General features: G+C 69.1%; 5 protein-coding genes across 21 annotated transcripts in view; 3 read left to right on the top strand and 2 right to left on the bottom strand.

Moving 5' to 3' along the window:
* The first annotated feature begins 582 nt into the window (after positions 1–582).
* LOC106048611 (E3 ubiquitin-protein ligase TRIM62) lies at positions 583–5,969 on the top strand. Of its 2 annotated transcripts, XM_013200650.3 has the most exons (5): positions 583–1,092; positions 1,812–1,907; positions 2,577–2,833; positions 2,906–3,021; positions 3,231–5,967. In XM_013200650.3, exons 1-5 carry the CDS (start codon positions 685–687, stop codon positions 3,779–3,781), a joined length of 1,428 nt encoding a protein of 475 aa, XP_013056104.1. In that variant the 5' UTR covers positions 583–684; the 3' UTR covers positions 3,782–5,967. The 2 variants fall into 2 exon arrangements, with proteins under 2 accessions (XP_013056104.1, XP_013056105.1); XM_013200651.3 differs by lacking the exon at positions 1,812–1,907 and having other exon boundaries at positions 591–1,092; positions 3,231–5,969.
* Positions 5,970–6,024: 55 nt separating this feature from the next.
* On the top strand, positions 6,025–6,469 carry SVBP (small vasohibin binding protein). The gene is made up of 2 exons (XM_066982113.1): positions 6,025–6,156; positions 6,252–6,469. The coding sequence occupies exons 1-2, from the start codon at positions 6,040–6,042 to the stop codon at positions 6,336–6,338; spliced, it is 204 nt and encodes a 67-aa protein (XP_066838214.1). The 5' UTR covers positions 6,025–6,039; the 3' UTR covers positions 6,339–6,469.
* Positions 6,470–7,150: 681 nt separating this feature from the next.
* On the bottom strand, positions 7,151–10,978 carry TMEM269 (transmembrane protein 269). 9 transcript variants are annotated; one of them, XM_048048631.2, is made up of 8 exons: positions 10,088–10,816; positions 9,501–9,565; positions 8,855–9,002; positions 8,672–8,769; positions 8,440–8,583; positions 8,300–8,352; positions 8,152–8,215; positions 7,151–8,026 (listed from the first exon to the last, which is right to left on the bottom strand). In XM_048048631.2, the coding sequence occupies exons 2-8, from the start codon at positions 9,556–9,558 to the stop codon at positions 7,917–7,919; spliced, it is 675 nt and encodes a 224-aa protein (XP_047904588.1). In that variant the 5' UTR covers positions 9,559–9,565; positions 10,088–10,816; the 3' UTR covers positions 7,151–7,916. The 9 variants fall into 9 exon arrangements, with proteins under 9 accessions (XP_047904588.1, XP_047904590.1, XP_047904586.1 ...); XM_048048633.2 differs by lacking the exon at positions 10,088–10,816 and adding an exon at positions 10,835–10,924 and having other exon boundaries at positions 8,152–8,352; positions 9,456–9,565; XM_048048629.2 differs by lacking the exon at positions 10,088–10,816 and adding an exon at positions 10,835–10,901 and having other exon boundaries at positions 8,152–8,352.
* Positions 10,979–13,454: 2,476 nt separating this feature from the next.
* On the bottom strand, positions 13,455–17,116 carry CELA3B (chymotrypsin like elastase 3B). Its single transcript, XM_048048627.2, has 8 exons — positions 16,069–17,116; positions 15,903–15,988; positions 15,710–15,807; positions 15,066–15,200; positions 14,849–14,985; positions 14,251–14,396; positions 14,019–14,171; positions 13,455–13,597 (listed from the first exon to the last, which is right to left on the bottom strand). Exons 1-8 carry the CDS (start codon positions 16,109–16,111, stop codon positions 13,580–13,582), a joined length of 816 nt encoding a protein of 271 aa, XP_047904584.2. The 5' UTR covers positions 16,112–17,116; the 3' UTR covers positions 13,455–13,579.
* A 1,024-nt stretch (positions 17,117–18,140) lies between these two features.
* Positions 18,141–27,236, top strand: part of HSPG2 (heparan sulfate proteoglycan 2) — a 36,975-nt gene continuing 27,879 nt past the window's right edge. For 6 of the 8 annotated variants that reach the window (XM_066981946.1, XM_066981947.1, XM_066981950.1 and 3 more), the window contains exons 1-11: positions 18,141–18,295; positions 23,175–23,316; positions 23,414–23,497; positions 23,626–23,685; positions 23,856–23,965; positions 24,059–24,117; positions 24,556–24,716; positions 24,920–25,276; positions 25,348–25,467; positions 25,538–25,669; positions 26,169–26,313. In XM_066981946.1, coding sequence (XP_066838047.1) covers positions 18,239–18,295; positions 23,175–23,316; positions 23,414–23,497; positions 23,626–23,685; positions 23,856–23,965; positions 24,059–24,117; positions 24,556–24,716; positions 24,920–25,276; positions 25,348–25,467; positions 25,538–25,669; positions 26,169–26,313 — 1,427 coding nt within the window. In that variant the 5' untranslated portion in view covers positions 18,141–18,238. The remainder of the gene's footprint in view (positions 18,296–23,174; positions 23,317–23,413; positions 23,498–23,625; positions 23,686–23,855; positions 23,966–24,058; positions 24,118–24,555; positions 24,717–24,919; positions 25,277–25,347; positions 25,468–25,537; positions 25,670–26,168; positions 26,314–27,236) is intronic. The other 2 variants (XM_066981949.1, XM_066981954.1) reach the window with 1 other exon arrangement.

A 27,236-nucleotide genomic window follows, 5' to 3' on the forward strand; every position in this document is an offset into this window, starting at 1 on the left:
AGGTGGTGCGGGCCGCTGGGCGGGGGACAATGGGGCGGGGGCGGCACCACTGTGGCTGCGGGGGGGGGAGGCAGGAAGTGCCGCGCGGCCCCGCCTGCTCCTCCTCCTCCTCCTCCTCCTCCTCCTCCTCCTCCTCCTCCTCCTCCTCCTCGCCCACCCCCCGCCCGTCGCGGCGGGGCGCGCTGCGAGGTGGCCGAGGGCTCGCTCGCACCGGGGGCACCGGGCACCGGCACCGCCTGCGGCTGGGTGAGGGCAGCGGGCGCCGCCGGCTCGGAGTAGGCGGGGGGCGGCCTCGAACCCGGGAGCTGCGGGTGGGGCGCGGAGCCGGGGCCGGGATTCGAACCCGCGTCCCGCCGGGGCGGCCTCAGCCCGGGGCTCCCCCGCTGCGGCCCCGCGGGCAGCCCCCGCGCCCCCAGTCAGCCCGGCCCCCCCGTGCCCGCTGCACCCCCAGAGCCCCTCCCCGGTTCTCCCTTTCGCAGCCAGCCCCCAGTTCCCCCCACTGCAGCCCCACTCGCAGCCCGCCCCCCAAGCCCACCCCTCGCAGCCCCCCCCCCAATTTCCCCCATTGCAGCCCCATCTGCAGCCCTCCCCCCCCCCCGCCCCCCCCAGTTCCCCCCCATTGCAGCCCCCACGGGCGCTCTGAGCCCCGGGTCCCCCGGGCGGCCTCGCCTCCCCCGGGCGGCCATGGCTTGCAGCCTGAAGGACGAGCTGCTGTGCTCCATCTGCCTGAGCATCTACCAGGACCCGGTGAGCTTCGGCTGCGAGCACTACTTCTGCCGGCGCTGCATCACCGAGCACTGGGTGCGCCAGGAGCCCCAGGGCGCCCGCGACTGCCCCGAGTGCCGGCGCACCTTCGCCGAGCCCACCCTGGCGCCCAGCCTCAAGCTGGCCAACATCGTGGAGCGCTACAGCGCCTTCCCCCTGGACGCCATCCTGGGGGCCCAGCGCAGCCCCTTCCCCTGCAAGGACCACGAGAAGGTCAAGCTCTTCTGCCTCACCGACCGTGCCGTTGTCTGCTTCTTCTGCGACGAGCCCGCCGTGCACGAGCAGCACCAGGTCACCAACGTGGACGATGCCTTCGAGGAGCTGCAGGTGGGTGGGTGGGCGTCCGGCCCTGCCTGGCTTGGGGGTCCGGGCGCTGTCCCTCTTGTCCCCCCTGCCCGGCTGCGCTGAGCTGCTCTGCCGACGTCTGTCCGTCTGTCTGTCCCTGTTCCCCAGGGCAGTGTGTCCGTGGGATGCCCTGTCTGCCTGCCCACGTGCACCTTAGCTGGAGCTCCCTCTGTTCGCACGTGGGTCTGAGGAGGTGCTCCCCATAAAATTCCCCCTTGTGTCCATGCATTCAGTGTGTCTCTACCCCGGTGCTGCTGTGCAGGCACTGGCACCCGATGGGCACGGTCCTTCGTCCGTCCCCAAACCCCCAGGGCTGCCGTTTCAGGGGAGCTTTGTGCCCGTGCCTGCGGGGAGGCAGCCGGGCGCTGACCTTCACGGGCACCGACTCATCCCCTCACCGCTGTCAGTGCCCAGTGATGCCCCGGTAAACATTTGTGGGGCCACCCTGTGGTCCCCAGGGGCCAGGGGTTCCCAGCACCTCGGCTTCGTGCTGCTGGCAGTGCTGGTGAAGCTCAGCCTGGGGCTGCAGGAGCCTGGGACCTGCGAGAAGCTTTGCTTTTCCCCCCAAATCCCGTGGGTTGTCTTTTTCTTTTCTTAATGCTGCCGGGTCCCCCAGCTCGCGGCCCCACGGGGAGTGGGGAACTGGGCAGACTGGTCAGACTGGGCTGCGAGCTGGGTCTGAGCGCCTGCCTGCGTTGCAGCGGGAGCTGAAGGAGCAGCTCCAGGGCCTGCAGGAGAGCGAGCGAGGCCACACCGAGGCCCTGCACCTCCTCAAGCGGCAGCTGGCAGAGACCAAGGTAGGAGCGGGGACGCACTCGGTGTCCCCAGGGGTCCCGAGGCAGGACCCCGTTACCCCTCCAGCCCTTTATTGTTGACAGAATCGCTCCAAATCCGTTGCCCTGCCCTGTCCCTGCTGCACACCGGGTGCTTTGTAGCTGCTGGGGTGGTCGTACCCCCCGGCACAGCCCCGTGTCTCAGTGCTGTTCCCCTGCTCCTTGATTCCCTTGCTGGGTGGGTGCAGGAGCGAGCCTCGCCAGCCCAGTTCTGGGACCTCCAGCCTCCCTACAGACACACCAAGACCCAAATCTTGCTGACTGTGCCCCATTTCCCTTCCCTGGCCATGCGTAGCCCTGTGGCAGGCTGGCCCCTGTGCCCTGTCGCTTATTTCCCCGTTTCATTTAGCACCTTCCTCTTTCTGCTTGCTTGGGCATTGTTTGGGGAGGGGACTGCTCTTCACACTGGGCTCCCTTCTCCCTCAGCTTCATGTCCCCTCCCCGTTACCAGCTGTGGGGCAGAGGGTGGGTTTTCTATCCTCCACCGGGTACCCGCTCAGGTGCTCAAAACCACACGCGGGGCATCCCCGGCAGCGTTTGCAGTGGGTCAGTGTTGGTCTGGGCGGGCAGGGGGCTACAGACCCCACCACGCTGGGGCTTTCCGTGGGGCTGACGCACACCCGCGCCCCCCAGTCGTCAGCCAAGAGCCTGCGGGCCACCATCGGGGAGGCCTTTGAGCGGCTGCACCGGCTGCTGCGGGAGCGGCAGAAGGCGATGCTGGAGGAGCTGGAGGCGGACACGGCGCGGACGCTGACCGACATCGAGCAGAAGATCCAGCGCTACAGCCAGCAGCTGCGCAAGGTGCAGGAGGGCAGCCAGATCCTGCAGGAGCGCCTGGCCGAGGCCGACAAGCACGCCTTCCTGGCCGGCGTCGCCTCCTTGTCCGAGAGGTGGGTGCGTGGGTGGCCGGGGGGGCCGGGGTGCCCCGCGTGGGACCTCGCCAACCAGCGCCTCTCCTGCAGGCTCAAGGGGAAGATCCACGAGACCAACCTCACCTACGAGGACTTTCCTACCTCCAAGTACATGGGCCCGCTGCAGTACACCATCTGGAAGTCTCTCTTCCAGGACATCCACCCGGGTGAGGATGGAGTTGGGGGACCCAGCGAGGGTGAGGGTGAGCCCACGGGGACCTTCCTGTCCCCAGGGGGAGCTGGTGGGGGGGTGTGGGGGAGGACGAGCGGCTTCTGCAGAGCTGCTTCGGCTGCCGAAAGCCACCTGCGTGCCCCCAAGGTGGGTGCACAGCTGGGTGGGGGTCCCAGGGGTGCTGACGGCCGCCCCTCCCTGCAGTGCCGGCGGCGCTGACGCTGGACCCCGGCACAGCGCACCAGCGCCTCATCCTCTCCGACGACTGCACCATCGTGGCTTACGGCAACCTGCACCCGCAGCCGCTGCAGGACTCGCCTCGGCGCTTCGACGTGGAGGTGTCGGTGCTGGGCACGGAGGCTTTCGGCGGCGGCGTGCACTACTGGGAGGTGGTGGTGTCCGAGAAGACGCAGTGGATGATCGGGCTGGCGCACGAGGCCGTCACCCGCAAGGGCAGCATCCAGATCCAGCCCAGCCGGGGCTTTTACTGCATCGTCATGCACGATGGGAACCAGTACAGCGCCTGCACCGAGCCCTGGACCCGGCTCAACGTCAAGAGCAAGCTGGAGAAGGTGGGAGTCTTCCTGGACTATGACAAGGGGCTGCTCATCTTCTACAACGCCGATGACATGTCCTGGCTCTACACCTTCCGGGAGAAGTTCCCTGGCAAGCTCTGCTCCTACTTCAGCCCTGGGCAGAGCCACGCCAACGGCAAGAACGTCCAGCCCCTGCGCATCAACACCGTCCGCATCTAGCAGGGTCTGCGCCCTGCCAGGACCCCTGAGGACGGGCACGAGCCTGGGGCGGTGGCCGCAGGACGGGGGACGCTGCCCTGCCCGCAGGGTGCAGCAGCGCTCACCCAGGCTGCCTGGGCAGGAGAGGGCTCGCACTGCCCCGCCGGGGCCGGATCCTGCCCGGCATCACCCACCCTCAACCCCGAGCTGACTCCGGGCACCGGGCAGGATGCAGCCGGTGCCCCCCCGTCCTGTGCTTCCACACGTGGCCCTGCAGGTCCGTCCCTGCCCCGGCCGCTGCAATAAAAGGTGGATTTGGAGCAAAGGGGCCGGGTGGTGCAGCCCCTGTGCGGGATGGGGGCACCCCCGTGGCGCGGGGTTGGGTGCTGCTGCGCCGTGCGTAGTGCCCCGCGCCGTCCGTAATGCGTCATGTCCTCCTGCACCGCGGTGTGCCGTGGTGTGCACTGTGACATCCCGGGCTGTGCTGTGCCGTGTTGTGCCGTGCCATGTTGCACCCTGTGCTGCTGCTGCATCACGTGCGCTGTGCCAGGCGGTGCTGTGCCGGGCTGTGCCGTGCTGTATGTACTGCACCGCGCTGTGCTGCACCGTGCCATGGCTCTGCGGAGTGTGCTGTGCCGTGCCACGGTGTGCTGAGCTGTGCTGTGCCATGCCATGGTAGCTGAACTGTGCTGTGCCACGCCATGGTGTGCTGAGCTGTGCTGTGCCATGCCATGCTCAGCCGTGCCACGTTGTGCTGCACCGTGCCCTGCCATGCCATGTGTTGTGCACCGTGCCATGGCTCTGCGGTGTGTGCTGTGCCACGCCACGGTGTGCTGAGCCGTGCTGTGCTGTGCAGTGGTGTTGCTGAGCCGTGCCGTGCCATGCTGTGCCGTGCCACGGTGTGCTGAACCGTACTGTGCTGTGCCATGGTGTGCAGAGCCGTGCTGCGCCGTGCCGCGCCGTGCCGCACGGTGCCGTGTGCCAGGCCAGGCTGTGCCCAGCCTCCCCCAGCTGGCGGCTGCCAGTTGGGGGGGACCAGGTTGGGGGGCTAGGGGGGCACACACTGCGTTAGGGGACGTGAGGTGTACAGCGGGGCTGTGGGGGGGCTGTGCTGGGCAGAGGGTGCGCTGTACAGCGGGTGTGCTATAGGGCTGCTTGATATCTGTATGGGGGAGGTGTGGAGGGGGCGTGATATATGGGGGGACGTGGTACAGCGGGGGGCGTGATGTATGGGGGTATGGTATAGGGGTCCGTGAGGTGTAGGGGATGTGATGTACAGGGACGTTGTGTATCGGGGGTGTGATATAAGGGGTGTGATATATAAGGGGTGTGATGTACAGGGGGTGTGATATATGGGAGTGTGAGGTATAGGGGGTGTGATATATGGGGACATAACGCATAGAGGCGTGATATATGGGGGTGTGATATATGGGGGCATGACGTATAGGGACATGATGTTTACAGGGTGTGATATATGGGGGTGCGATGTAGGGGGGTGCAATACACGGGGCCGGGAGCGGCTGGGGCGCTGGGGGCAGGCCTGCCGGTGCCGTTACTGGTGCCGGTGCCGGTACCGGTGCCGGTACTGGTGCTGTTACTGGTGCCGGTGCCGTTACTGGTGCCATTACTGATACCGGTGCCGTTACTGGTGCCGGTGCCGTTACTGGTGCCATTACTGGTGCCGGTGCCGTTACCGGTGCCATTACTGGTACCGGTGCCATTACTGGTACCGGTGCCGTTACTGGTGCCGTTACTGGTGCCGGTGCCGTTACTGGTGCCATTACTGGTGCCGGTGCCGTTACTGGTGCCGGTGCCATTACTGGTGCCATTACTGGTGCCGGTGCCGTTACTGGTGCCGTTACTGGTGCCGTTACTGGTGCCGGTGCCGTTACTGGTGCCGGTGCCGATACTGGTGCCATTACTGGTGCCGGTGCCGTTACCGGTGCCGTTACTGGTGCCGGTGCCGTTACTGGTGCCATTACTGGTGCCGGTGCCGTTACTGGTGCCGTTACTGGTGCCGGTGCCGGTACCGGCCGGGCCGCGGGACCCGCCCCCGCCGCTCCCCGCCCGCCCGCCAGGCGGCGCTGTCGGGCCCCGCCCGCGAGGGCGCATGCGCGCTGGGGGAGGGGGCGCGGCCCGCGCAGGCCGGGCGGGGCGGGGCGGGGCGCGGCCGCCATCTTGCCGCGGGCAGGGCCCTGCCGGGAGCGGGGCGGCGGGGGTCGGTGCGGGCCGGGGGGGCCGGGGGGGGCCGGGCCGCCCCCCGAGGCCCTGCCCCAGCCATGGAGCCGAGCGGCGGGCGGAAGGAGAGGCCGAAGCCCCGGGAGCCGGCGGCCCGCCTGGAGAAGGCGAAGCAGAAGTCGGCGCAGCAGGAGCTGAAGCAGCGGCAGCGGGCGGAGGTGGGCGGGGGGCGGCGGTGGGGCCGGGGGGCTGCTCCCGGTGCCTCCGTGTGGCACGGCCGCGCCTCACCGCCCGCCCGCCTCTGTCCCCGCAGATCTACGCCCTGAACCGGGTGATGACGGAGCTGGAGCAGCAGCAGTTCGACTCCTTCTGCAAGCAGATGCAGGCCCCCAGCGAGTGAGGGGCGGCGCCCCCGGCCCGCCGGTGCCCGCTGCCGGCGCCTGCCCCGCGTCGCCGCGTTATTTATTACTTCGCCTTGAAGAACAACTTTCTCTTCCTTTTTTTCTTAATAAAAGCAGTGGTCGTTCCGCACTTGTCTGGCTCCTGGTCCTGCTGGGCGGCGCGGTGCCGGCGCTGCCCCCGCTGCTGGCAGGCGCGGTGGGAACGGCGCGGGGGCAGCCACGGCCGAACCCCGCCGGGAGCACGGGGCCGGGCCGGGGCTGGCGGCGGGGACGGGCGCAGCGGCCCCGCGCCAGAGCAGCTGCAGCCAGCAGCCGCCAGCTCCGGCCGGCCTTGCGCCGAGCGGGACCTCGGCCCGCGGGCCCCGCACCCGCCGTCTCCCTGCCAAGGGGAGCAGCGGCTGTTTACAGCGGCGGGGAGCCGCCGGGGTCCCCCAGGCGCTCGTCGTGACTGGGACGGGGTCGTTTCTGTCCGGGTCCGGCTCGCAGCTGCTCGCGCCGCAGGAGCCTCCCCAGGGAGCCGAGCCGCAGATTTGCTCTGGTTTCCTCTGCTGCTCGGCGCAAGGTTTGACCTTCGCTTCCTTCCTCCACCCACACGCCCTCCGCTTTCCAGCCGCGGGCAGGCTCGCACGCGGCAGTTGTTCTCCAGCTTTTATTTCCAGAGAGTTCGGCCGGCAGGTTTCAAGTTCCATTTTTCCCTTCTACATTCCTCCCTCCCTCCCACACCTCATCAAGCGAGCGCAGAAAGGAAAAAAGAACACGGCTGAGATATTGTTTCCCCGTGGTGATGAGTAAAAAATAAATACCAGAACACTCCCTGTGTCTCAGGGCTGGGTTTTGGGGAGAACCGGGCCCAGCTTTGTTGCGCTCTCTGGAGATTTGATCGGTGGCTTCCTCCCAGCCTGGCCCGAGGGGACGGCCCGGCCCCGCTGCCCTCTCCAGGGTTGTTTCCTCATCATGGTTGGGATCTCAGGGGCGTAAACGTGCCACAATTACACCCTGGCAATAAATCACTGTGTACAGTGGGAACGTGTCGGCTGCGTGAGCATCACCCTGATTCACGTCCCAGCTGCCGCCCCGGGGCTATGCACTGGGGGCAGCCCGGGAGCCGTCTGGGGAGGGTTTTTGGGTCGAATCTCCCAGGAAAGGGGGAAGGCAGCCTCTGGAGTGGAGTTGTTGTTCTGGCTGTGGCCGGGGATTCGCCCAGCGCCGCAGGGACCAGGGCGCGGGCAGGGCACGGGCAGGGCAGCTTGGAGCCCAGCCTGGGCTCTCCTGAAGCTGAGAGCTTCCCTCTGCGGGAGCTCAGCTATTTTCTTTTCTAAACAGGCTCTGCCGCAGCTGGGAAAACACTTGAAGGGGATGAGTGGTGGCGTTTCTCTCTCCAGGGGCTGCAGCGTCGCGCCTGCCGGGCTGGGTTCGGCTTCCGCTGCTGCCGCTTTCCCCAGGAAGAGCTAAGGAAGGTGGGGAGACGAGACACCCTGGTGCTGGCACCCGAGAGGGAGGGAGAGGAGAGCTTTACTGCGCGTTCGGTGGAGTGTAAGGCCGGAGCAGTCCTCGCCAGGGCGGCCGCCGCTTCGCCCTTAGGCTTTGCAGCTCCAGATGGCAAAGGGGGAGAAGATGTAGGACGCCGACCAGGCGAGGTAGTACATGGAAGCGACCGTCGTGGGCAAGAGCAGCACAGCCACAATGCCTGTGAAGGGGAACCATCAGCACCCAGAGCAGAGCAGCACGTTTGTGCCTTCCTGCGGCGGCGCTGGGTGGCAGACCTCAACCGGCCTTATTGCCCGGATCGGTGCCGGGCTTCCCTGTCCTTACCTCCAGCGTAGATCACCTTCTTCCAGAGCTGGGACTCCAGCACCTTGTCGTGGGGGTAGAAGCCCTGGTCGACCATGAAGAGGATCATGACGATGGCAGTGACGCGCAGCAGCGTGACGTTGCCGCCCGTCAGCAGGAAGATGCTCACCAGCAGCGAGGAGGCGTAGGGGCAGGGCAACCCCCGGTAGGTGAAGGGGATCTCTGCGGGGTGCGACACGCTCAGCCGGGTGCCAAACGGGGGGCAGCCGCCCCGTGGAGCGCCGCCGCTCCCCAAAACCCCCGTCTCACCGCTGGAGAAGAAGCAGAGGCGAGTGAAGACGGCCAGCACGTAGGCGATGGCCAGCAGCCCGTCCAGCACACCCTGCGTCTGCAGCAGCAGCGCCGTGGCCAGCCCAAAGGAGGTGAAGTCGGCGAAATCATCCATCTTGGCACCTGCAGGCAGCGAGCGGGCGGCTGCCGGGGGGAGACAGCTCCTGGCACCCCCCGTTTGCACAGCCCCGGCCCCGGGGCGGTCACTCACCCAGCGCCGAGCAGGCGTTGAGCTGGCGGGCGACGGCTCCGTCGGCCAAATCGAGCAGAAAGCCCCCGAGGAGCAGCCAGCAGGAGTGGTGGTACTGCCTGGGGAGGTAGGGGGGAGGCGGTGAGCCCCGTGGAGGTGCCGATTTAACCGGATTTACCCTTTTTTTTTTTGGCTGCTCCCCACCTGTTCAGGCTGCAGAGGATGGAGGAGAGCCCCATGATCAGGTTCGCCATGGAGAGCGCGTTGGCGGCATTTTTCCGGACAGACTCCAGTGCCTGCACCCGTCCCACCTGCTTGCTCAGGAACAGCTTCTTGGTGTACTGGAAGATACCTGCAAGCCACCGAGGCGCCGGTCAAGGGCTGAGCCCCTCGGTGGCAGCTTTCTGGCTGGGACTTATTTAAGCACCCGAGGTAGCAGGTCGGTGCTCGGGGCTGAAGCCCCTCAGCCCCCTTCCAGCGTTGGGAAGGGGCCGGCGGAGGTTTTGGGGCGCTCCCCCCCGGCAGGAGCCTTCGCGGAGCGCCTTCCCCCTCCTCCTCCTCCCGGCTCGGCGCGGGTCACAACCGAAGCACCGCTCCCCAAACCGTTTTTGCACAGCTCAGGTTTTTTTTTGCAAGCGCCGCAGGGGGAAGCCCCTGCCTCCGTCTGCCCGCAGGAGGCGAAAGAAAAAAGTGAAACGATAACAAAATAACAAAACAACAAAACAAAACAAAACCAAAACCACGACCAAACCCAAGCTTAGAATAAAAGCCAACCCCAGTGTTAAGCTCTATTGATCTTATATACCTATAGGGCTACGCTTTAGAGAAAGTGTTAAGGGTCATGTCCTACTAGTGTGTTTTGCACCCTGCCTTTGCCGTGGTCCCAAAGCCAGGCAAGCTGGTGACATCCTTCATCTGAAAGAAAACAGCATGTCAGAGCACAACAAGAGCCACAACCGCTCGCCCCCCCGCCGCCGCAGCCCCCGCCGTCCCGCGGGGCTGAGAGCAGGCCGGCTCGTGGCGGCCGGGCACGACGAGCCCCCCGGCCACCGGGCGCTGCTGCCTGCAGAAAGGAAGGAAATTTCCCATTCTCCGAGCTGGGCTGCGAGCGGGGCGGGGGTGCCGCACCGCCGACCTTTGGCCACCCCACCCTGGGCCGCGCCACCAGGGTTTCGGGCTGAGCCGAGCGGGCGGGGATGGAAAAACACCCCCAAAAAAGCCATCGGACGGTGCCCTGCAGGGGTAAATTTCGCCGCCCCTCCCGCCCCGTTTTTTCCCCACAAGAAACGGTGTTTTCGGGGGGCCTGCGGTTGTGCATCGTGCCGTCCCCCCGTGCTGGGGCTGAGCCGGTGGGTGTGGGGTGTCTCCGTGCCCTGGGGAGGGGAGCACCCTTCATGGCGGCAAAAACGGGCAAAAAGCGGCGGTTTTGGTTCTGACCGAGGTGACAGCTTGTCTGAAGCAAAGCCCTCAGGTGGTGAATTCCTGTGCAAACCCCGTCCCGTCCCCGCACCGGGCAGGATCAGGCCCCGGGCAGGGTTAGTGGCACCGCCGCGCTCTGCCAGCATCACAATGCCCAGGCGTCACCACGGCACCCAAACTTGCCCGTTCTTGGCGTTCCCGGCCCCAAAAGCAAAGGGATGGGTGAGAGGGACGGCGGGGCCGGGGATCTGCCCCACATCCCGCCCAGCCCCGTGCTGCAGGCAGTGCTCTGCACAGCGATTTCTGTGGGAAAAAGGGCGGATTTGGCTCTTTCCATGCGGCGTTACGGGGGCCTGCTCCAGACGGGGAGTTCTCAGCGACGAGAAGGAGGGTTTTCCAAAGGGGGTGCAGGCTCGCCTTCTTGTTTTATTCAAGCTGCCTCTTTCTGCGATTTTCTGCCCCGATTTGAAGGGCCGAGCGAGCGGTGCCGCTGGCTGCCGGCCCGGTTCGCCGCTGCCCGCCCAGCCGAGCGTGACACCAGCCCCGCAGGCGAGCGTGGAGCAGCTCCGTGCCAGCACCTTAAAACCTGCTCTTATCCCCTTTTCCCCCCCAAACCACCCAGTGCCGGCGACCCCTGAGCAGCCTCACTCGGCCGACGACCACCACGAATCCCCGTTTCGTGTTAAACCACCAAAACCAGTGCTTCTTCAGGGGGAAGCCTTGTGCCGGGGGCAAGCGGTGTCGGGGCGTCGAGGCGGGACTTACCGACCGGCGGTGACACCATCCACATGGCCGCAGCACCGGGGGCACCCCAGCGAGGGAAACTGAGGCAGGGGCGGCGGGGCCGGCGCTGGCCCCGTGTGGCAGCACCGCGTTATATAGGGATCGGCTTCGCCGGGAACCGGCTGAGTCACCGGGGGGGTGGGTCCGGCCAGAGGACACGGGGGTTTTCGGAGGCGGCTGGCACCGCCGGCGAGGGAGGAGCTGCCCAGGGGCCGAGCTGGCTGCGTGCCAGTGCCAGGCTCAAAGTGTCCACGCCAGCCTCAAAGGAGCCGTGCCAGGCTCGCAGCGCCTGTGCCAGGACCAAAGTTCCCAAGAGAGGCTCGCAGCGCGCGTGCCAGCCTTGCACCACCCCTGCCAGGCTTGCAGCACCCATGCCAGCCTTGAAGCACCCTCGTTGGCCTTGCAGCACCCATGCCAGCCTTGAAGCACCCTCGTTGGCCTTGAAGCACCCATGCCAGCCTTGAAGCACCCTTGTTGGCCTTGCAGCACCCATGCCAGCCTTGAAGCAGCCTTGTTGGCCTTGAAGCACCCATGCCAGCCTTGAAGCACTCACACCTGCCTTGAAGCACCCATGCCAGGCTCAGAGCTCCTGTTCCAAGCTTGCAGCACCCATGCCAGGCTCCAAGCACCCATGCCAGGCTCGCACCACCCACACCAGGCTCACAGCACCCATGCCAGGCTCGCAGCACCCACGCCAGGCTCAGAGCACCCATTCCAGGCTCGCAGCACCCATTCCAGACTCGCAGCACCCGCTCCAGGCTCACAGCACCCATGCCAGGCTCACAGCACCCATGCCAGGCTCGCAGCACCCGCTCCAGGCTCACAGCACCCATGCCAGGCTAAGAGCACCCATGCCAGGCTCACAGCACCCACACCAGGCTAAGAGCACCCATGCCAGGCTCACAGCACCCACACCAGGCTCACAGCACCCATGCCAGGCTCGCAGCACCCACGCCAGGCTCGCAGCACCCGCTCCAGGCTCACAGCACCCGCTCCAGGCTTACAGCACCCATGCCAGGCTCACAGCACCCACACCAGGCTCGCAGCACCCATGTCAGGCTTACAGCACCCATGTCAGGCTCACAGCACCCAAGTCAGGCTCACAGCACCCATGCCAGGCTCGCAGCACCCGCTCCGGGCTCAAGCCCCACCAGCCCCACCGCACTGGCACTGTGGTGCAGCCCCTGCCCCGTGTCCCCTCTGCCACCTGGGCCTGGCGCGTTGCCCCGCGCAGTGTCCCCCTGCCTCGGGGGGATCGGGGCACCATGGTGCCCGCCCTTCTGGTAAGGAACCACCGGCTCAGCCTGCAGCCAGCACCCATCCTGTCCCCACCGTCCCTGGCCTCCTGAGGGCGTCACCGGTTGTGCAAGGATGTCACGAGCCGGGGCGGCCTCAGCAGCCGGAGCAAAGGGCCCGCGCGGGGACCAAAGGTCCCCCAGGCACAGCGACAAGGGCCAATAAAACCATACAGCCCCGCGGCGGGACAGGGACGGGGATTTTCCACCCGGCTCGGGGTGGCCCCATCCCCGTGGGGACACGGGGGTCCCCGCCGGGGGAAGCGGGGGGCCCATGTGTGCCGGCCGTGGCGGGGCCGCCGTCAAAGGGCCCTTTGTTCCCGGTCACGCGCCGCGGCCGGCCGTTGCGAGGCGACGGCTGGGCCGGGAGGGCAGGAGGCGGCGAGCGAGAGCCGGGTCCAGGGCCTCCGTCATGGCCGCACGCCCGGGACGGGGCACCCAGAGGGGCCCATCCCCGTGGCGCTGGGGCATCTCGGGGTGCTCGTGCCCATAGTGCCTGGCTGTCTTTGAGAGCCTGTCCGTTCCCCCCCAGCTTCAGGGTGTTTCGGGGTGCCCATCACTGTGGCATCAGGGCACCCATGGGGTCCCATCACCGTGGCCTCAGGGTGCCATCAGGGAGGAGCCGATTCTCGTGGTGTCAGGGCACCTCGGGGTGCTCATCCCCGTACCACCCGGGTGTCTCTGGGTGCCCACCAGGGCACCTGGGGGGCCCGGGGATGACACATGGCATCAGGGCCCCTTAGGGGGGGCTGTCCCTGGGACATCAGGGTCCTGCTGTGCACCCATCCCCGTGGCATCAGGGTGTCGCTGGGTGCCCATCGCCACGGCATCAGGGCACCTTGGGGGCCCATCATCGTGCTGTCAGGGCACCTTGAGGAGTACGGGGACAGCTTCCCCATGGCACAAGGGAGGCCTCAGGGGGGCCCATCCCCATGGCCTCAGGGTGCCTTGGGGAGGAGGATGGAGCCCATCCTCGTGGCACCGGGACACCTCATGGTGCTCATGGCATCAGGGTGCCATGGGACAGGGGGTCCTTGCCCTGTGGGTGTCACTGCATCTCAGGGAACCCATCAGCATAGCTTCAGGGCACCCCGGGGTGCTTGTCCCCATAGTGCCTGGGTGTCTCCGGGCTCCCTCTGGGCCCATCCCCGTGCCCATCTCTCTGGGTGCCCATCCCCATGGCACTGGCGTGTCTCTGGGTGCCCATCCCCGCGGCACCCGGGCACAGCCATGGGTGCAGCCGCGCTCCCCGCGCCCGCTCTGCCAGTGCCATCTGCTGGCAAAGGCGGCCGCTTTTGCCAGGCGCCCGCGCGTGCCCGGCTGCACACCCGTGTGTGCACACCCGCTCCCCCTCAGCACACGGGACACGCGAGGTGCCAGCTCTGCGGGTTTATTTGCCCTCTGCGATGCCGGGAGGTTGCTGCTGCCCTGCTCAGTTGTTGTTCATGATCTGGAAGAGAGAAGTGGCTGAGGGGGTGCGACACCCTGGTGCCCTGATACCCCAGCACCCCGGCATCCCCGCACCCCAATGTCCCAGCACCCTGGTACCTGGGCACCCCGACAGCCCAGCACCCTGGCACTGCAACGTCCCAGCACCCCGGTGCCCTGGCACCCTGACATCTGAATATTCTGACACCCCAGCACCCCAACACTACGGTACCCCAGCACCTCGACATCCCAGCCCCATGGTACGCTGGCACCCCAACACCCTGGCACCCCAACACCCCGGCACCCCAACACCCAGCATTATGGCACCCCAGCAACCTGGTACCCCAACACCACAGCATCCCAGCATCCTGGCACTCTGGCATGCCAGCACCCTGGCACCCCATTACCCCAGCACCCCATTGTCCCAGCACCCTGGCACCCACCTCGGCGATCCAGTCCTCGAAGGCGGAGACGCGGGTGAAGACAGTGGGCTTCTTGGGGGTGTCGCAGCCCAGTCCCGAGACGAAGCTGGCGATGCCGTGCACCTCCCAGTGCCCATCGGCAGCCTGGCAGTTCAGGGGGCCGCCCGAGTCGCCCTGGGGATGGGGTCGGGGTCAGGCTGGGGTTGGGGTGCCCCGGCTCCCCCAGCACGGCGCAGCCCGGATCGGCACTCACGTTGCAGCCGGCCTTCTCGGCTCCGCCGGCGCAGATCATGGTGGTGCGGATGGCCAGGCTGCCCCACCAGTCGGGCTGCGTGCAGTGCTCGTGGTCCACCACGGGCATCAGCGCCTCCTGCAGCCGGTCTGGCAGCGGGCCCCCAGCTGCCAATGGGGTGGGGGCTTAGGGACCCAGACGGACAGCCCTGTGCCTGGCATCCTGCCCGCCAGCCCCATCCATCCCACGTCCATCCAGCATCCACACACCACCCGTCCATCATCCGTCTATCCATCATCCATCTATCCATTCTTCCATCCATCCCACATCCATCCATCCATCCATCCATCCATCCATCCAAACATCTGTCCATCACCCATCAATCCTTCCAACGAGCCCCCATCCCTCCCTCCCACGTCCTTCCCTCCATCCCATCCTTCCCCCCTTCCATCCCCCCATCCCTCCTTCCGTTCCCCCATCCCTGTCTCTCCACGCCTCCCTTCCTTCCGCCACCCATCCCTCCTTTCCTCCATCTCTCCATCCCGCATCCTCCCCCCCGTCCCTCCCTCTCCCTCCCCGGGGAGCAGCCGGGCGCTGTCCCCACGCCGCGGGGACGCACTGGACAGACGTCCCCAGCCGCTCAGGTAGCAGGGGTAGCCGTCGGGCAGGATGGTGCCCGCGGGCGGCAGCTGCCCCGTCTGCACTTGGTTGTTGAGCACCGCGTTGTGCCGCAGCTTCATCAGGGCGATGTCGTTGCTGCCACGTGGGGACACACACGTGTCATGGGGGCTCTGCGTGGGGACAGCATCCCCCCGCGCCGCCGGGCCCCGGCTCACCCGCAGGCCACACATGAGCTTCTCCACTTAGGGTGCACGAAGATGTCGGAGGTGGCGACGGGGATGCGCTGCTCGGGGCCCTCGGCGGAGCTCATGTCGTACTCACCCAGCACCACCTCGTAGGTGAGCGTGGAGCTGCCCGTGGGGACACGGCCCTCAGGGGACGCCACGCTGGGTGGCACCGGGGGCGCCCCAGGGGACGGGGGCTGCAGCCCTCCTGCACCCATCCCTGCAGCCTGCACTCCTTCTGTGCGCCCACATGGCACCCTCCTTGCACCCATCCTGCATAGCCCATCACCCCCATGCCTGTCCTCCGTGTGTCCTGGACCTCCTGTGTGCACCCACCCTGCACCCCTCCTGCACCCCTTCCGTGCACCCATCCTGCACCTCGCACCCCCTGCACCCATCCTGCTCCCTGCACCTCTTCCGTGCACCCGTCCTCCCACCCTGCACCCCACATCCCCTCCATGCACCTATCCCTGCATCCAGCATCATCCTTACCCCACCCAGCACCCCTCCTGCACCCTGCACCCATTCCATGCGCCCACCCTGCACCATGCAGCCCCCCTGCACCCATCCTGCACCCCGTACCCCTTCCGTGCACCCACCCCGCCCCCCCTGCACCCATCCTGCGCCCCGCTCACGAGATGCAGTGCGCGGCCGTCATCACCCAGTTGGGCGCGATGAGGGTGCCCCCGCAGGTGTGGCGGAAGGTGCCGTCGCGCTCATACTGCAGCGAGATCTGCGGCGGGGACGCGGGCACACGGGGTGGGAGGGCGCCGTGTCACCCACTGAGTGTCCCCGCCACGTCCCCGTCCCCGTCCCCGTGCCGCTCACCTGCCAGGGCCAGCTGTAGGGAACCGCGTCCTCCCCGTTCACCACCCGCGACTGCGGCTCTTTCAGCAGCACCGCGGCCTGGCAGCCTGAGAGGCAGGGTGCCGGTCACCCCGGGGTGCCGGGACCCCCAAATTGGGGATGCCGGAGGGGTTTGAGGACAGCTTACCGCCAGCCACCAGCAGCAGGGGGATGAGGAGCGTCAGCATCATGATCACGGCTCGGCAAGGGCCCACGGGGCGGTCGCCAGCCTTAAATCTCCCCCCTTATCGGGGCACCCCCCGCCCCAAGGACACCCCTGGGAAGGGGCAGCCGGCACCCAGCTGGGTGCTGCCAGGGGGTGCGGGGTTCCCCTGCGGGGTGGGGGGGTGCCGGGACCCCTCCCTGTGGTCACACTGTGGGGGGCACCCCACGGGCATGGCTGAGGGGGTCCCGGCGCCCTGCGTGGGGCACCCTGGGGTGCCAGCCCCCCTGGGAGCCACGCAGGTGTGGGGGCCGGGGGTTAACCATTAACGCCTGGCCTTGGCTGTGGGGGCTGGGGGGGGGGGGGCACATGGCCACCAGCACCTGTCCAGCCAGGCCTGCGTGGGTGCGGCTGGGGGCTGTGAGTCCCCATATGGCCCCCCCATGGACTCAGTGCCATATATATCACATACACCCCCCCGGCCCCACAGCCCCCCTCCCATAGCAGCTCTGCCTCCTGTAGCCCCATACCCCTCGTGCTCCTGGTGCCCCCAGCCCCCTTATAACCCCTATACTCCCCCAGGTCCCTTGTCCCCTCCAATGTCCCCATACCGCCAGGTATCCACCATGGACCCTACAGCCCCTGTGCTCCCCAGGGCTCCTCTGCCCCCATAGCCCCCGTGCCCCTGGTGCCCCCAGCCCCCCAGTTACCCCCTGTGCTCCCCATAGCCCTGGTGTTCCCCCATAGCTCCCATACATCCCCAACACCATTAGTGCCCCCAGACACCCTATATCCCTGTGCTCCTTATAGTCCCTATATGCCATCATAAACCCCATACCCCCACATACCTGGTGCCCCCCCATAGCTCCTGTGAACAACTGTGTCCCCCAGAGTCCCTGTGTCCCCTACAGTCCCCATATCCTTTATGCACCTGGCACCCCATAGCTTCTATATGCCCTGTACTCCCATAGCCCCTGTGCCCCCCATACCCTCATGTCCTGGTCCCCCTAGAGCCCCAAAGCCCCCCTGCTCCCCAAGCCCCCCCCCGCCCCAATATGCTCCATACTGCCCAACGCCCCTGCTCCTGCACATGGCCCCCATCACCCCCATAACCCCCATAGACGCCCGTGCCCCTGTCCCAGCCTGGGGCTGACCCAGCGACACCACCCTGTGCTGGGGGCTGTGGGGTCCCCTGGTGGCGCTGGGTGTCCCCATGGGCCTGCCTGTGTCACCTGGGTGTCGCTGTGGGCACGTCACACAGCAGCAGCCCCGTGCGCACGTGTGTCCCCGAGCGTGTGCCTGGGTGTCCCCACAGCCCCCCCGTGTCCCTGTGTGCGCCCCACGTCCTCACAGCGTCCCCACACGTCCCCACGGGCGTGCACAGAGGTGCCCCCGCGGTCCCCACGCACCCCCGTGTCCCCGTGGGTGCGCACAGAGGTGCTGCCGTGTGGCTGCGTGTGGCTGCACAGGAGGTGCTCCACATGTCCCCACGGTGTCCCTACGTATCCCCACGGTGTCCCTACGTGTCCCCGTGTCCCTGTGCCAACGCACGGAGGTGCCCCCGAGCTGTCCCCGCACACCCCATGTCTCTGTGCACCAAAGGTGTCCCCAGGTGTTGTCACGCCTGCACGGGAGGTGCTCCCCACGTCCCCACGCCGTCCCCACGCCGTCCCCACGCCCCCCCGTGGGCATGCATGGAGGTGCCCCCACGCTGTCCCCGCACCCCCCCCGTGTCTCCGCGCACCGAAGTGCTCCCGGGGTGTCCCCAGGTGTTGCCACGCGCCCGCACGGGACCTGCTCCCCGCGTCCCCGCGCTGTCCCCGCGCGTCCCCACGTCCCCGTGGCCAGGCACAGAGGCGCCCCACGCCACTCCCCCCCCCCTCCCCCGGTGTCCCCGTGCTGCCCCCCGGGTGTCCCCAGCTGTCCCCGTGCCCCCCACGTCCCCACGCGCCCCCGCGTGCGCGCGCGGCGCTGCCCCGGTTCCCCCCCCCCCCTCCAACGAGCCCCGTGGGCGCGTGCCCCGGTCCCCTCCGTGGGCGCGTGCCCCGGCGGCCCCGCCCAGCAAGCGGGGCGGGCCCGGGGCCGGGGCCGGGACCGGGGCGGCGGCGCGGAGCGGGACGGAGCGGGACGGAGCGGGACGGAGCGGAGCGGGGCGATGGGGCCGCCGGTGCCCGCCGCGCTGGGCGCCCTGCTGCTGCTCGGTGCCCTCGGAGTGAGTCTGGGGGCGGCGGGGAGCGGGGCCGGGTGGGAGCGGGGGGGGTGGGGATCCCCCCCCCCACACCGTGTACCGGGTCCGGGGGTGGGGGTCCCCCCCGTGCCCTGTCCCGTGGAGGAATTCCGGTTTCCCCCCCCGTCTCCCCCCGCCGTGCGCCGTGCCCCCCTCGGCTGGGGCCGCCGTCCTCACCGCCCCGTCCCGCGGAGGAGTTGGGGGACGCCCCCCCCGCCCCCGCACCCCACGCGCAACCGGGGACGTGGGGGAGACGCTGCAGCGCTGGGGGGGGGGGGGCAGCCTGCCCTGACCCCTGCGGCACCGGGGTTCCCCGTGGACCAGGGGGAGTTGGGGTCCCCCCGGGGGCTGTGGGGTCCCCCTGCCCCATCCCTGGCCCCGTCAGGGAGCCGGGGTCACCCACGGAGTGGGAGCGCGTGGGGTCCCCGTGCCTTGTCCCCGAGGGAACTGGGGTCTCCCGTGGACGGGGGGGGATTGGAGACAGGGGCCCCCACCGCCCTGCCCCGTCCCGTCTGGGAATTGGGGTCCCCCGGCCTTTGGGGTCCCCACCATCCCCCAAAGCAAACAGGGGGTCAGGCCATGACCCCGTGGGACCCCGTAGGTCCCATGGAGGACACGTGTGGGGGCGCATCCTGCTTTTGGGGTGCTGCGCCCCCCCAGGCCCCCCCCATCCCCCTCTCCCGCCCTGGCTAAATTTAAAGGGTGACAGGCAGCACCGGGCAGCCTGTAAAAATAGCGCTCCCGAAATACCCCCGGGGGCTGGGGGGGCCACCAGCCATGGGGGGGTTACCTGGGGGGGGTCCCTTGGGTACCCCCAGGGGGTTCAGGGTGCAGGCTGGGGCTGCTGTGATAGGGCTGGGCCTGGTCCCCAAATCTGGGGGGGGTCCCAAAGCGTGGAGCTGGGGGGGTTCCACCGGGTGCTGTGGGGCCCCCACCCGTGCCGGGGGGGGGCAGCCGGGTGGTTTGGGGCTGGGACGCTGCCCGTGGCGGAGAACAGAGGGGCCTTTCTGCTCTGGGCCATGCTGGCAGGGCCGTGCCCCCCCCCCCCCCGCCTCCACAGGGCAGAGGGGTGACAAGGCTGGGGGGGGGGGGGGGGATTCCGGCTTTGCACCCCCTGAGCCCCGCTGCCACTGTGCGGGCGAGGGGGGTCTGGGGACAGCGGTGGCACCCTGACTGGGGGGGCACCAAGCATGCCTGGGACACCCAGGAATGTGCCAGGGTGGGGGTGTGTGGGGGGGCACCAGCCCTATGGCACCACGGCGTCAGGGCCAGCCCCCCCCACCCCGTTAGGGGGGGGTTTGGGGGCTTGGGGGTGCCCCCCCCCAAAGTGTCCCGCGCCGGGAAGGGTTAAGGCGGGCGCGGGGAGAGGTCAGGGCAGGAATGTGCGATAGCATCGGGCCTGGGGGCAGGGGCGGGCGGGGGGGGGTGCGGTGGGGCACGCACACGCGTGTGCACGCACAGACACACGCGTGTGCCCCCCGGCTGCGTGCACGCCGTGCCACGGGGCGGGGGGGGGGGGGGGGAGGCTGGCACCCACCCACATGGCTTGCGCGCACCCCCGTGCCGTGCCACGCTCGCACACTTGGGCTCGCACAGGAATCTGCGTGCGCTTGCACGCCCGTGCGTGAGTGTGAGCCTGAGCGTGCTTTGAGGGACGGCTCTGCACGTGTGGGGCCTTCAGCCTCGCGCCACCCTGCTGGGGACCCCCGGGGACCCCCCCAGGCGCCGCCGCCGCCGCACGTGGCCCCGCGCACTCCGGGCGCGCTTCGCCCCTGCCCCGTCACCGGCTCCTGCCGCGGCCGAACTCTCCCATCGCCAAAGATGGCCTGGCCAGGAGGAGGCCGGGGAGGAGGAGGAGGAGGAGGAGGAGGAGGAGGCCGCCCGCCTGCCTGGGTCGGCCGCCAGCCCGGCGTGCCAGCGCGCCCGGTCCCCTCGCATTCCCTCTGCCCCGAAACGCGGCCATTCGGGATAAATTAGGCAATGCGGAGCGGGGAGGAATGTGCCCGGGGGGGGGCACCCTGCTTCCCCCCCCCCCCCCCGCCTAGCTCCCCCTCTCCTCCAGCGGGGTTCGGGCCCCCCCCAGCCAACACTCCCACCCTGCAGCTGTTTTTGCCCCCAAATCACTGGGGGGGGGGGGGGGGGGGTCAGGGGGGGTCAGGCAGCTGCTGGCGTCCCCGGGGGCGTCCCCGCCAGCTGCGGCGGCACGGGGGGGTGCACCCCCTCCACCCCCCCCCCCCCCCAGCCCACAGGCACTCAGCACCGCAGCCGGGTGCCCTTGGCCGGGGAGGCCGGCGGGCGGAGGAAGCTGGGGGGGGAACACCTTTTGGCTTGGAGAGCTCTGGCCTTGGGGAAACAATGGGGCTGGGGGGGGTGGCTATTAATAACCCCCCCGGTTATTATTCCTGGCCCCTCCACAGCCGGGGCTTCCTGCGCGCCGGGGCGGTGCGTCACCCCGCGCTTCCTCCTCTTCCTCGCCCGGACGCCGCGGTGCAAAGGGGGGGGGCACATCCATAGGGTGGGGGGGTGGATTTATAGGGGGGGCCCTCTGCGGTTCGGGGCGTCGAGCGAAGCCGCACGTGGCGCCGGCGGACGTGACAGCGGGGTGGTGCTTCCTCCTCTTCCTCCTCCTCCTCCTCCTCCTCCTCCTCCAGCCGGTGCTGCGGAGCCAGGGGCCCCCGCGCCCCATTTCCCCTGTCCCAACGGAGCCTGGGGCAGGATTTGGGCCAGCGAGTGGAAAATGTGAGCGGCGGTGTCCGGCCAGGCGCTCTGCCCCGCCGGGTGAGCCGGGCGCCCGGGTGCCGCGGCCGGGGCCGCTTCCGGTAACCCGAGATGGGCCCGGGCCCCCCCCGCACCCCCCGCGCCCCGCTGGCGCCCGGCCCCGCCACCGGACAGCTGGGCTGGGGCGGCCGGGGGGGGCTCCGTGCCCGCCAGGCCCCGCTGCGTGGGGGCGGTGGTGGCAGAGCACCCGCAAGCTCAGTGCATGCGTGGGGAGCAGCGGCAGAGCACCCTGACACCTGCAGCGTGTTTGGGGGTGCGGGGGGGGTGATGGCAGAGCACCCGCCCCCTCGGTGCATGTGTGGCAGTGGAGCACCCCCAAGCTCGGTGCGTGCATGGGGGCACCAGCAGAGCACCCCCACACACTCAGTGCATGCAATGGGGGCACCAGCAGAGCACCCACAAGCTCAGTGCATGCATGGGGGCACCAGCAGTGTACCCCCCCCTCAGTGCGTGTGTGAGGAGCAGCAGCAGAGCACCCGCAGGCTTGGTGCATGCGTGGGGGGCACCAGCAGAGCACCCCCGCACTCAGTGCATGCAATGGAGGCTCCAGCAAAGCACCCACAAGCACCGTGCATGCATGGGGGGGGCACCAGGAGAGCACCCCCAAACTCCATGCATCCATGGGGGGGGGGAGGGGGGGCACCAGCAGAGCACCCCCAAACTCCATGCGTGCATGGGGGGTGGGGAGCAGCAGCAGAGCGCTCACCAGCTCAGTGCATGCCTGGGGGACCTCCCCTTGTGCCTCAGTTTCCCCCATTGCACCCCCTATGCCATAGCAGCCAAGGCCAGCAGTGGCACCTGCGGGGCATCCCCTCCCGCAGCTGGGTTATTTTGGGGTGCCCGCTGTCTGCGCGGTGGGGGGGGGACGCCACAATTCCGATTCCCACCCGTTGTGCGGGCGAGTGGGTAAATCCCCCTGGGCTCCGCGCCGGCCCCCAGCGCCTGCTTAATCCGCCCGCGCTTGTTTGCACAGCAAAGTGCTGCCCCGACGGATTCCTCCTCGCCAGCCTGCATGGGCGCCAGTGGGGGGGGGGGGAGGGCGGCCCTCATCCCCCCCCCCGGCACCGTGGGCACCGCGCTGGGTGCTGGGGGCACCCAAGGGGGCAGCCGGCAGGGTGCTGGTGCCCATGCGCGTGTGCACACAGGGGCGTTGCAGTTGCAGGGTGTGGGTGCATGGTGCTGTGTCGCTGTGCACGCGTGTCCCCATGTCGGTGCGTGCACGAGGTTGTGCAAATGCACATGCAAGCAGCCCTGTGGCAGTGCACACACGTGTCCCCATGTCGGTGCGCACACATGTCCTTGTGTTGGTGTGCTCATGTGTCCCTGTGTCACTGCGCACATGTCCCTGTGTCCGTGCACACGTGTCCTTGTGTCCCTGCACTCGTGTAGCAGTGTGAGGGCATGCACATAGCACCATGTCGCTGCGCACGCGTGTCCCCGTGTCAGCGCAAATGCACACGCAGACACCCCTGTGTTGCTGTGCACACACATCCCGGTGTCGGCACACGCGTGGCAGTGCAAGTGCATGTGCGTGCCCCATGTCGCTGCACTTGTGGTGGTGCAAATGCACACGCAGACATCCCCGTGTCGCCATGCACACGTGTCCTTGTGTCAGTGTGCACGTGCAGCAGCGCAGATGCACTCGCGTGGCACCACGCTGCCGTGCACACACATGCACGAGCCGGCACGCGCACGCAGTGGTGAGGATGCATGTTCCCGGCCACACGCCGCCGTGCACGGAGCACTCACCCCCGTGTCAGCGCACGCACGGCGGTGAAAGCGCCTGTGCACGGCCCCCCGCCGCGGTGCACACGCGTCCCCCCGCCGCGCACCACCCGGGTGCAGCTGCACACGCGTGTGTCCCCACGCTGGGGCCACGCTGGGCGCAGGAATGCGGTGGGTGGGCGGCGGGGGGGGGGGGCGAGATGAGCTCATTCCCCCCCCCGCCCCCCCCAGCCGCGTCGGCCGTGACTCCACCGCCCAGCTATGCAGCCCCGGCCCTCCCAGCAGCCCCGGGGCGGGGGAGCCCCGGTGACGTGGCCCGGCGGTGACGGCCGTGTCCCCCCCCCCCCCCCCCCCCCTCCAGGTGACCCACGGTGCCAGGGGCCTGGCCGAGACCACGTTCCCCGAGGACACGGTGGCCGACCGCGTCGGGGGCGCGCGGGGGCGGCGGTACTACGCCCAGCTCTCCGATGACGAGGACCTGCTGGCAGACGAGGCGTCCGGGGGTAACGTGGCACGGGGTGGCACCGGGGGACGCACACACACACGCGGGGCCGCGTGGTCCCTGCGTGCCCCCGAGGGCTCACGGTGTTGCTCTCGCAGATGGCAGCGGGGAGTACGGCAGCGGTGACATCCAGCTGGTGGCCAGGGGCCCCCCGGCGCCCGGCGTCGGGCTGGCACCCACCGGTAAGGGGACGCCGCTGGGTGGCACCGGCGCCCGCGGGACACCGCGCTCCTCCGCGCTGCGCTCAAGCTCTGTCTCTTCTCCATCCTCTCTGCTCTCCTTCCTCCTCCTCCTCCTCCTCGGCGGGCAGCGCCCGTGCCCCCGCCGGCGGGCATGGTGGTGGCCGAGCCCGAGGATGACCCCCCACTGAGTAAGTGCCACTTCTCGTGACCCCCCCCGGCGCCTTCCGACTCTTTCCCAGTGCTGTGGGCTGGTTTCCTTCAGTGGCGGGGGGCTGGCTGGTGCGGGGGGGTGCTGCTGGGGACGGGGGTACCTGGGGGGTATTTTCAGGGGCGCCAACACCCTCTTCCTCCCCCGCAGTTTATTTTCGGGCGCTGGTGAACTTCACCCACAGCATTGACTACAGTCCCCGGCTGGAGGATGCCAACTCGGAGGAGTTTCGGGAGGTCTCGGAGGCCGTGGTGGATACTGTGAGTGGGGGGCACCAGGGGGCACCCCCAGCCCGGGTTTTGGTGGGGGGCACCCAAGGGTGCGCCCTCACCCCAGTGCTTCCCCTCCATCAGCTGGAGTCAGAGTATTACAAGATCCCCGGGGACCAAATGGTCAACGTGGTGTTCATCAAGTGAGTGGGGGCACGGGGGGCAGCAGGGAGGTTTGGGGGTGCAGGGGAGGTTTGGGGAGGACGAGAAGATTTGGGGGTGGTGGGGAGGCTTGGGGTGCAGGGGAGGCTCAGGATGCAGGGGAGGCTCAGGAGGGATGGGAAGGTTTGAGGTGCAGGGGAAGTTTGGTGGGATATGGGGAGGTTGGGGGACATGGGGATATTTGGGGTGCAGGGGAGGTTTGGGTGGGTGGAGAGGTTTTGGGGTGCAGGAAAGTTTGGGGTCACAGGGAGGTCTGTGGATGAGATGCTTTGGGGAGTGCAGAGGAGGTTTGGGGGCAGGAGAAGTTCTGGGGTGCAAGGGAGGTACAGGGTGCAGGGGAGGTTTTGGGGGAGCAGGAAGTTTTGGGGGTGCAGGGAGTTGGGGTGGGGGGCTTTGGGGCGCTGACCCCCTGCCCTCAGGGAGCTGGAGGGCAGCGTCTTCGTGGAGCTGGACGTGGGCTCGGAGGGCAACGGGGACGAGGCGCAGATCGGGGCCGTGCTGCGGGACGTGGTCGCTGCCGGCTCCATCGCCTCCTTCGTCACCTCGCCCGTCGGCTTCCAGTTCCGGCGCCTGGGGGCCGGTGAGCACCGGGGGGCACAGAACACCCCCCCCCCCCCCCATACCCCAACTGTGGGGCCACTGGGGACTGCACGGGGTCCTGCGTGCCAGCACGCCTTGAGCCCCCCATTTTTTGCCGTTCGCGTTGTGACATCTGAGGGCGGGTGACGGGGGGGGACAGGACGCAGGACACCCCCCCCTGATGGTGACCCCCCCCCCGTGCAGTGACCCCTCACCTGCGCCCCTGCACCGCCCTGGAGTTCTCCTGCGGCAGCGGTGAGTGCATCGCCCACGAGTACCGCTGCGACCGCCGCCCCGACTGCCACGACGCCTCGGACGAGCAGGGCTGCGGCGAGCCCCCCCCGGTCACCTCCTCGGCGCGCCCCGCGCCCCCCAGCACCGCCCGGCCCGCCACCACCCGCCCGCTGGTCACCGTCCCCGCCACCACCCGCCGCCCCCCGCCACCCAAAGCCGGGTGCCGGCCGGCCGAGGCCACCTGCGCGGACGGGCGCTGCGTGCCCCGCGACTACCTCTGCGACGGCGAGCGCGACTGCGCCGACGGCAGCGACGAGGAGGACTGCGGTGAGTTACCGGGGGGGCGGCGGCGGTGGCACCCCGGGGTGGGTGCTGACATCCTGCCCCCCCCCCCCCAGGCACCCCGTCGCCCTGCGAGCCCAACGAGTTCAAGTGCCGCAACGGGCACTGCGCCCTGAAGCTGTGGCGCTGCGATGGGGACAACGACTGTGGGGACGGCTCGGATGAGACCGACTGCCGTGAGTGTGGCTGGGAGCGGTGGGGACGTGTGGTGACATGGCTCCGGCTGATGGCTGCGGTCCGTTGCAGCCACCAAGGCGCCCGGCGCGGCGTGCGGGCCGGACCAGTTCAGCTGCGTGGCCAGCGGGACCTGCATCCCCGCCAGCTACCACTGCGACGAGGAGCCCGACTGCCCCGACCGCTCCGACGAGGTTGGCTGCAGTAAGTGGCACCCGGGGACACGGGGACACCGGGGAGGGGCTTGGGGCACCGTGCCGTGGCACCGTGTTGGGGACGCTGCGCCCAAGCTGGGGGGCGCGGTGATGGGGACGCTGCGCTGCTGGGCACGGCTGGGAGCCGGTGCTGGGGACGCTGCGCCCAAGCTGTGGCACGGCTGGGGACGCTGATGTGGCACCGTGCTGGGTGCCGTGCTGGGACGCTGCGTCCCTCAGGTGGGGCTGGGGACCCCGTGCCCAAGCTGTGCCGGGCTGGGGACACTGCCACCCAAGTGGGGCGGGGGGTCCCTGGGCTGGGGACCCCGTGCCCAAGCCGTGCCATGCTGCGGTCCCTGTGCCGTGCCACCCAGCGTGGTGCCATGGAACGCCGCGTCCCCTGCGCTGGGCGGGGGACCCTGCGGCGCGGCACCGTGCCGGGACGCCGGGGTCCCCGCAGCCGGGGGCCGGGGGGGTGCCGGGCGCAGGGGGTGACGCGCGCCCCGCAGTGCCGCCGCAGGTGGTGACGCCGCCGCGGGAGTCGGTGCAGGCGGTGCCGGGGCAGACGGTGAGCTTCACCTGCGCCGCCACCGGCGTGCCCACCCCCATCATCACCTGGCGCCTCAACTGGGGGAACATCCCCCCCAGCCGCAGGTGGGCGGGGCCGCGGGAGGGGCGGGGCCACCGGGTGGGCGGGGCCGAGGGAGGGGCGGGGCCGATGGTGGGCGGGGCTTGCGGTTAGGGGCGGGGCCTGCGAGGGCGGGGCTCGCGCAAGGGGCGGGGCTGTGGGGTGGGAGGGGCTTGTGGGGGCGGGGCTTGGCGAGGGGTGGGGCCTGCCGCAGACGGGGGCTTTGCAAAGGTGAGCGGTGAGGGCGGGGCTTCTGGGGGCGGGGCTTCTGGGGGCGGGGCTTCTGGGGGGCGGGGCTTCTGCCGGGGGCGGGGCTTCTGCCGGGGGCGGGGCTTCTGCCGGGGGCGGGGCTTCTGCCGGGGGCGGGGCTTATGCTGGGGGCGGGGCTTCTGCCGGGGGCGGGGCTTATGCTGGGGGCGGGGCTTATGCTGGGGGCGGGGCTTCTGCCGGGGGCGGGGCTTCTGCTGGGGGCGGGGCTTGCAGCAGGCAGCAGGGCTGTGCCCAAGGCTGGTCCTCGCGCTGGGCAGCGTGGTGTGCCAGGCGTGCACTGAGCGTGCCGGGCACCGAGCGTGTCATGCACCGAGCGTGTCATGCACCAGGTGTGTTGTGCACCAGGTGTGTTGTGCACCGAGTGTGTCATGCACCAGGTGTGTCCTGCACCAGGTGTGTCATGCACTGAGCGTGTCATGCACCAGGTGTGTCATGCACCAGGTGTGTCGTGCACCAGGTGTGTCATGCACCAGGTGTGTCATGCACCAGGTGTGTTGTGCACCAGGTGTGTCATGCACCAGGTGTGTCATGCACTGAGCGTGTCATGCACCAGGTGTGTTGTGCACCAGGTGCGTCATGCACCACGCACGCCAGGCACCGAGCGTGCCAGGCACCAAGCACGCCGTGCACCAAGGATGCTGTGCACCGAGCACGCTGTGCACCGAGCGTGCAGTGCAGT

This window comes from Anser cygnoides, chromosome 23 (assembly GCF_040182565.1).
Source record: "Anser cygnoides isolate HZ-2024a breed goose chromosome 23, Taihu_goose_T2T_genome, whole genome shotgun sequence".
NCBI classification, from domain to species: domain Eukaryota; kingdom Metazoa; phylum Chordata; class Aves; order Anseriformes; family Anatidae; genus Anser; species Anser cygnoides.